We start from the raw sequence: 8,876 nt of genomic DNA on the forward strand, positions 1-8,876 counted from the left end.
CTTGAAATGCCTGTAAACGGTGAAAATTGGACCTTTGACCTGACCTGTGACGTCATCGGTTTGACCTAGGTCAATAAAATTGGGTCACAAGGTAGTTCCCTGATAGGGCTATCCAACACCGTTTGCCGCTTGTCGCTACGTTGCGTGGTTCTCGAGATCTTAGGGGGGGCCAAAATGGCCCCCCCCCCAACGGGGCGCGTTGCTCGGCAGAGCCCAACGGGGCGCGGGTTAACATGGGGTTTGAGTTGAGATAGCCAAGTTTGCGCCGAGGTTCAGAAATCACTATCTATCTAGGTTGCAACCCCCGCGGCCTCTTGGTGTTGAAGAAATTCGTTCCCTTCATTTGAAAATGGGCCTTGTACAAGGCCCTATCTTCAACATGGAGCGACCGTTAGTGTGACGTCACCTCGTTTAGTCATTCTGATTTAAATGGGTTTGTTCGTTGAAAAATCGCTTAAAACTTGGTCTGAGCTTTGTTGTGGTGCCTACAGAGTAAAAAGAATCAGCTTTATGACAGTAATGTGGCCTGGGGAAGGAGGTAATTTTGGGCTGTGACGTCACATGTTTGAAAGTTTGTGTTTGGAATATGGGAAGCCTAAGATGTTTTATGAAAAATAAATGCCAGAACCGTGTTCCTGGTCATCCAATCTATAAAGTCGGGCACAATTTAACTGGTTTTAACAACATTTTAGAAGGTGGGATAGTCCCTTTAATGCCTCCACAGTCCACATCCGTAAACAAACGCTAGGTAGTGCCTGATAAGACAATACTTTTATATGTTGGTTTTGAGGTGCACTGCATACGACAGTCGTTAGTAAACATCAATCATCACAGCTTACTGTGAAGTCGATCACTATCCTCTGATGCACCATAGCTAACCGTTAAGTTGACTGATAGGCATCATACATTACCCCAAAGTCAGACGACACATACCTAAACCTAGTAAAGCTTCGCAAATGACCGCTAATGCAAGGATTAGCAGCTGCAGTTGCACAGTTCACAGCAGAAGCGGCTGATAACCAAGAAGCAACACGCATTATCGCGAAAAACCCACAATCTCTTACTGCTTAGATAAGTTGCCTAGATAAAGAATCACAAATAGCCGCTAAAGCGGACGTATGTATAGCCACCGCGCTACGCTCCGGTTTTTACAAGGAGTGCAATATGACTTTTAGGATGGCACAGGTCATAACCGCTGAGCCGGTGGCTTTGAACTGCAATGAGGTATTATCAAACTGATAACTGAGGGATGCTGGTGGCATGAAGCTCAGGTGGTTTATTTATGCGCGAGCTTTGGCCTGGAGACATAGTTTCCCTATTTTACGATTTCACCCGTATTGCCAGATTGTTTTCCTGACGGTTCTTTTTGGTGTGTTTTACTGGGACTATGTGCTGAAAGCTTGTGATTTGTGCATGCTTTGTAAGCGTTTGGAAGATGTTATGCCCTCTTTATGAGGTTATCGGTGGAGCCAACAAGGATATCCTCATAACACAAATATATCCTTACATAATCAGCATGCTGTGCTTTTGCCAACCCTATCTCACAAAGGCTTTTGACCGACCTTCGTTCGACCCTGTCCTAACTTTGTCTACCAATCAGCGGAAACGAGCTACCTTGAACGTCAGGTCAATAAACATAATCCCTTGTCGATGACCTTGATGATGACCTTTATTAAATCATCCACTTGAAAGTTGAGCTTCCCTCTATATAGGGCTTTGGACATCCCCGCACAGATCATGCTAGCCTTGTCTTTGAGATTATTCAGAGTATTCAGGTGCTAAGAAATATTGGCCGTAATAAGGGTACAAGAGCTGTCTAGGAACATACAATGTACATGCACGTAAATCATTCAAAGTAGCTAATGCACAAAGCCTAACACCAAACGGCAAGCCAAGCCAAAGCTTTCGAATAGCGCACACGGCGTTCGAAAAGTGTCCGCTTTTTATACAGGGTGACACAAAAAAGCGGTCATCACCAAAATTCGAATAACTTCGGAAATTTTTTTTTCAGATCATCACCAAACTTCGGCCACTTTAGGTCACACCTATGTAGCAGACATCAACCAAGTTTCAAGTCTTCCTACGAATACTTTTAGTACAGTGTGTGTTTTACGGACGCTCCACAATGTGCTCCAGGTGAGCGCCCCGGCGCTGCAGGGCGTAGGCACGCCTGCATCCGGCGGGCAGAGTTGCCGATAACCCGATAAGAATAACGTTTCAGGGGTAGCACACCCCCTGAGCACTGTCTCCAGAGGCCATTGCACTCTGTAAAGTGCACAGCCATCGGGTTATCGACAACTTTGCCCGCCGGATGCAAGTGTGCCTACGCCCTGCAGCGCCGTGGCGCTCACCTGGAGCACATTGTGGAGCGTCAGTAAAACACACACTGTACTAAAAGTATTCGTATTGAAGACTTGAAACTTGGTGGATGTATGCTACATAGGTGTGACCTTAAGTGGCCGAAGTTTGGTGATGATTTGAATAATCCGAAGTTATTCGAAATTTGGTGATGACCGTTTTTTTGTGTCACCCTGTATGTTATTGTCCTATGAAACAAACTCGTTTTTTTGTCACGAAAGCTTCATAAATCCTGGAGGCATGAATACTCATATCATGATCAGGAATAAGGCAAATAGTGTTCAATAGTCCAAGATTTTTTGTGATAGATATTTTAATGACCTCACAAAATGTGTCATTGTGTACACACCTGGCTTCAATAACCCAGATGCATCCCCTCGCATGAGCCCGCTCAAACAACTAACATTTAAAATTCCTACGAATCTCATCACTGCTGACAAATGCATCACATCATCTTACCCACCTGACAACAGGTGCCCCAAACTAATACGCGGCCACTAAATACTGCGTGCGTCACTCCATATGTGGCGACAATCGCGACGACCTCCCTGTGCCTCGTATCTCCCGAGAAACACGGCGCCGAATTCGCGCCAATAAAGTCATAAACGGCGCGCACAGTGAGCGGAGAGGGATTATGGTTATGTGAGGTTAAAGATCAGAGATCAGCTTATGTGAGGATAAAGATCAGAGTGGGTGTAGTGGAACTTTGTTCCGGAGAGGAAAAAATGGATAATCTTCGTGGAAATTTTGATGGATGTGCACGGCAGGAGAACGTGATTTGAGATTTTGTGCTGAGTTAGCATACACTTACAGTGTGAACGGTGAATAGTACCAAAAGTGTCGTTTTAATATCTTGAGGGTTTTGTTGTTTTGTCTTTACATTTGATGTCATGAAGCCAGTGTCTATTATCCATATTTTGTAGATGATTAACACCAATTATGATTCCATGCAACTTAAGCACAGGACCTTGTGATAAGTTTAATTTTCAAGTTGATGAGCCAATGTAGCAAAGAAGGTAAAAAGCTGTAATTTCCCCTTTGACATCTTGTGTCGTGATCTGACCTTTGAACTGACGTGAATCTGACCACCAACGGACTTTTTTAATGATGTTTGACACTTTCTCGAAGACTGTTTATCGTGTGCCGTTTTGTGGCCCAGCCGAATTAGAGCCGAATTAGAGAGGATGTAAAAGAAAGATTCCCCGACCTCATGTGCTACGATTGATATATCTCAACAATCTCGGTTTGCGAATGCATTTGGAAATTATTTTTTAATTTATTATGTTTTACGCTCTCCTCAGTGACTGGGACTCAGAAGCGACATATAATATTTTGAGAAGCGTTCTCCCTGCCTGTGAATAGTCTGCAAACACTTGCTTACATCATCTGAATTATTGTTTTCTCGCTTCTTTGCTGTTTCACACACACCCGCGTTTTGTGGTATCCTGACGCTTTCCGAAGTCAGCATGCGTCACGCCACCATAATTCATCCCGATAAACCGATGACGTCACAAGTTCTGGGTCACCGTGCTGACCTCATAGCTTTGAAGGCGGCAGAGCCGCGAATTCTCTCGCTATCGTCCCGTCTCCGGCAGTAAACTCATAAATTGATAATGGGTGGATTGGATATAAGTGCGTTGGGTGGTGGATTCGGTCAGTCGGAGGACTCCGGAGCACATTGGAGCACGAGCAGCTCACTGAAATCGTCAGCCATGAAACTGTGAGTACAGTGTGAGATTGAATGTGAGCAAATGTGAGCATGTGAGTAGATATCTCCGTTGAAACACCGGCAGGCAGGCGTTGCCTGGTTTGACCACGTGATGTAGTCCCCGTAATGTTTTCAATGCTGTTTTGTAAGGACTTACTCCCGTTTTGATGTGTGAGGCACAGAGTGAAAGAGGGCTTTCAAATCGAGAGTTTATGGGTCTTGCATAAATAGCACAAATATTCAGTAGTGGCGGAACACCTTCAAATAAGGGGGGGGGGGCGCACTGCCCACTTTTGGTCCCATTCTTTCCATGCAACACCCATAGGGCTAATGTTAAAACGCCAAAATCAAAGGGGGGCACGGTGCCCCGGGGCCCTCCCCGTTCCGCCGCCTATGCAAACATTGGTAATTCATTGACATCACCGTTTCTGACTGTTCTCATTGAACGATTGCCGTTTCCTGACTGTCAGTGAAGATAATAGTAGCTATCGAATGGGTTCAGTGCTGGATGTGCAATTTACACTTTATAGTTTGTATAGGTATAGAGCCAACTGATGCCTTAGGGGTAGAGCATGTTTGTAAAAGTTCAGGCCCAGTTAGACCATACATGTATGTAGAGTCTTGCTCTATACTAGGCATTGTTCTTCCGTCGATACTTGCCATGATGAAATAAACCAAATTAGTTACTGCATTGTGGCGTGAGCTAAATGGTCTACCAAAGGCCTTCAGCGACTATACGAATCGCTGTGTCGTGCTCGTTGGCAAATCATTTTTTGGTGACGCGAATGCCAGTTCCTATGGTGTGTTCAGATCAGACAAATCGATTGAAATTGAACTTCATTTACTAGTTGAATTTGGTTGTTAGCTTCATTTTGTTTTAGAACACATCATAATTTCGGTATCACAATACAGTTTTAGGTTAGTTTAGGTTAAGTTAGCTTTATTTTAACTGAATCCCACTGGCGTCATTTTCCATTCCCACTGACGTCATCGCTCTGCGCTATTTCAGGCTGGTCTCTGTGCTGGCCCTGGCCGCCGTGGCCTCAGCCGCCCGCGTCCCCACGTCGGACGCTCGCTGTCCTCCGGTAAGATTTGGTGGTATGGGGGGATTTGGGGATTTTGGGGGATTTGTGGGGAGTTGTCGGTGGTGGGGATACGTGGGGAGTCAAGGGTGCTCCATCTTTGAAGAATTTTGGGTAGAAAATCACACCGAATGGGATAAATATTTTCGTCCCAAAAACCAGAAAGTGGCAATATTTCATGTTCGAATAACATATTTTATTCTTTTAAACAGCCAGTTTACATACGCTTTGACGGTTGATGCATCCACATCCTTTTTTATTTCACAGTCACCCTGTCAAGATCCCGAGGACTTTGGTTCACTGGTGTTCACCGGACCTCTGACCTATTCTGGGTTCCTAACCTCTGACATCTAACATCTTATCCCAGACCGGTGAACTCTGATCGCCAACTTCGACCTCCGGAGTCCGGATTCTCCATTCGACTTACGATCTTGAACCTTTCAGCCCAAGCCCCTTACCTGCGACTGGTCCATAACCTCTGAAAAACCCTTACCCCTTGTAAATCCAGCGAGGGACGCGGCGCCCACTACTCTGATTTCTCTCTCTCTCTCTCTCTCTCTCTCTCTCTCTCTCTCTCTCTCTCTCTCTCTCTCTCTCTCTCTCTCTCTCTCTCTCTCTCTCTCTCTCTCTCTCTCTCTCTCTCTCTCCCTCTCCCTCTCCCTCTCCCTCTCCCTCTCCCTCTCCCTCTCCCTCTCTCTCTCTCTCTCTCTCTCTCTCTCTCTCTCTCTCTCTCTCTCTCTCTCTCTCTCTCTCTCTCTCTCCCTCTCTGACCTCTGACCCCTGTAACCCTCAGAGGGACGCGGCGTTCCCGGTCTACTTCCGTGACGAGGCCAACTGCGCAGTGTTCTACCAGTGCAGTAACGGTGTCGCCTACAAGTTTGACTGTCCCGCCGTGAGTCTTGTAGCCCATAAGTACCACTCTGTTATACAGTCTGTTGAGTCTGTATGTATCATACAATATACATAGTCTGTTCATCTAACGATGATGGATCGCTTCGAGTCCACATTCACAAGTAAACATTGCATGATACGAAGGTCGAACAGTTATAGAAACGGATAAGCAAATCAGTGGACGAGCTTTTCTGGAGGATAGGGCTACCGAATAGGGTTTTCGGGCGTGCTTTATTAGCACAATTAGCGCTTTCAGCGACCTTATATAATTTGCTAGGCTTCTGCTTTATTTCTTACACACCTTTCTGATCACTTCTCTAACAGGGGACCGCATTCACACGAGCTCTCACCACCACTCGTTCCACTGACAGGGTACCCTGTTCGACACCACCCTGAATGTCTGCAACTGGCCCGATGCCGTTATCTGTGACGAGGGATCCGGATCCTCTGAGGAATCCAGTGAGGAGGGCTCCGGATCCTCGTCCGAGGAGTCCAGCGAGGAAGGATCGGGATCGTCGGAGGAGTCCGGCGAGGGATCTGGTAAGAAACAGGAGGACTTAGGAAGGGATGAGAAGAAGTTGTTTGAAGAAATGTTCGAGAAGGTTTCAAGCTATGAAGGATTTATTTATCGTTTTGAAACACGAGGATGTCATATCACGAGAATGGAATGAGTAATTGATCTAGTATGTCGCAGACCTTATAACACGTCATGCACTCGTGTCGATTATTTGAACGATTCCTTACTTACGGACAGATAATCAGATGTTTCAAAATGTGCTAATGTAATGATCTTTGTCTTCTCCGTTTCAGGTGACGAGCCTGTCGACCCCGTTGATCCCGATGTAAGTAACCTATGTAGCTAAATATACCACGGCAAATCACAGCAGCAGAATGAAAACATTACCCTTGCTCGTTTGTCTCCTTTGATACATAGATACTAATCCTATTCACTTGAATATTGGGTGATTGATTTTATTGTTTCGTATTTAGAGACGGTTAGAGCCCCAGATGGATCTTACATGTTCCTTTATCCTTAGTAAGACTGTGTAAGATCCCAAACTAACTTTGCAATATGAGAAAAAGTGAATAGGCATGGTGATGCGCGAATCTTCCGCATCATCTCATTCGTCTTTCTCGTGATGACATCATTGGATCCCTGATATGACGTCACAGCGTCACTGACGTCATCACTACCCCCGCCAGGATACCAACAAGTGCGAGAACGTGCCTTCCGATGTCTACAAGCAGTTCCCTCACCCGACCGACTGCACCAAGTACATCACCTGCTCCCACCAGCGCGAGGTCGAACAGGTACAGAGTGCGGAGATGACGGGTTCGAATCCCACTGAGTCCTAAATTTTTGGTGGTTTCATTTTGTCGTGTGTGTTTAACAGTGACTCTACACTAAGTGATGAGTGTTTGCTCTTGATCGGGCATGCTGCATTGCAGTTTTGATATGTTATTCCAGTATATCACCGGTTTATGTCTACACGTGTATCCACAACTGACGTTTCCATAAGTCCTCTTCAAATGTATAAAGTTTGCTAATTTATCTCGTCTCTTTTCCCATTTCCACTTATTGTTTCGCCTCTGTGCTAACTTCCCTGAATTTCACCTGCCGCTATCTCCCATCTCTGATCGTTGTCCACCTCTTTCGCCCATCTCTAGCAGCTTCCCGCCCCTATATTTCATCTACATTTAAACCTTTCCCACCTCTAACTGCGAATTCTAGCCATTGCTCACCACTACCGCCCATCTCTAACCGCTGCCCACCTCTATTCCAGGTGTGCCCGCCTAACCTCTACTACAACCCGACTCTGAAGGTGTGCGACGTTCCCGAGAGGGCCGGGTGTGTCGCTGAAGAGCTTCTCGAGTTCAGCAAGGCCTAGAAGAACCCCGGCTATGGCATGAACTGATCTGACAAGTGACATCAACTGGCTTGACTTGTTGGCGACTGGCGTGGCTTGATATATTTGCTCCAGTGAAGTCTGGCTTTTGTGACTATTGTTTGGAACGTCATCAAGGTGTTGTGGATCCATCTGGTGTGGAGACCTTTGTGAGGTCCTGAGAAGGAGAGGTAGCATCTGGTTCGCTTGAACTCCCGAGAACACATGACAGAAAGCGAAGATTCAGACTTCAGTTCATCAGTCCACAGAAGAGCTTCTTTTCAATAGTTACATTCTAGATACATTAACGTAACTACCGAGAAGTATTGTAGGATTTAGTTTATTAACAACAAGTCTGATAAACTAGTCAAATGAGCTTTAGCATATGCACTATAGTTGATGTAGAAATATTATCAATAGGTACACGTAGAGGATATGAAACAAGTATCAATTCCGATGTCTTGCTTCGTCGAGGCAATTCGTTATGAAATTATTTTGAAATTATTTCGACTCCTTTTTAGGCCCTACCTGCTTGTACTTAGAAGCAAAATATTTCCTCACATTTTAGACAGTTTAATAATATCATTGATCAGCCTCGATTTTAGTCACGGTTTATAGTTCCATTCCGCTTCTTTACACATGTCCAAAGGTTAAACCCGTCTTTCCTGTCATGGATACTTGTACTGGCAATGTCAACAATGGAAACCACCTCAAATGCATGTATATATGGAACCGTATATAAATATATTTCAGAGCAATATGATCATGCGTTTGATGCCTTCAACCGTTTACGTTAGGTACACTCGGGGGCAGATTGATGTTCTACAACTCTTTATCCACCGGGTTCCTATGGCTCAGCGTTGGCAGCAGCCGCCTGGTACCGGTAGACTGTGCCGCTTCACTTACTTGTCAAGCGGCACAGCCTACCCACACCGTATGCCACCGTTCTGG

The 8,876-nt window shown here is 45.4% G+C and overlaps 1 protein-coding gene across 1 annotated transcript; it reads left to right on the forward strand.

Moving 5' to 3' along the window:
* Nucleotides 1-3,955: 3,955 nt before the first annotated feature.
* On the forward strand, nucleotides 3,956-8,688 carry LOC122371354 (peritrophin-1-like). The gene is made up of 7 exons (XM_043347615.1): nucleotides 3,956-4,078; nucleotides 5,076-5,151; nucleotides 5,942-6,040; nucleotides 6,411-6,579; nucleotides 6,850-6,881; nucleotides 7,243-7,350; nucleotides 7,824-8,688. The coding sequence occupies exons 1-7, from the start codon at nucleotides 3,972-3,974 to the stop codon at nucleotides 7,926-7,928; spliced, it is 696 nt and encodes a 231-aa protein (XP_043203550.1). The 5' UTR covers nucleotides 3,956-3,971; the 3' UTR covers nucleotides 7,929-8,688.
* Nucleotides 8,689-8,876: the final 188 nt, after the last annotated feature.

The sequence above is a fragment of the Amphibalanus amphitrite genome, unplaced genomic scaffold (genome assembly GCF_019059575.1).
Source record: "Amphibalanus amphitrite isolate SeventyFive unplaced genomic scaffold, NRLGWU_Aamphi_draft 001234F_arrow, whole genome shotgun sequence".
In the NCBI taxonomy this organism is placed as follows: Eukaryota; Metazoa; Arthropoda; class Thecostraca; order Balanomorpha; family Balanidae; genus Amphibalanus; species Amphibalanus amphitrite.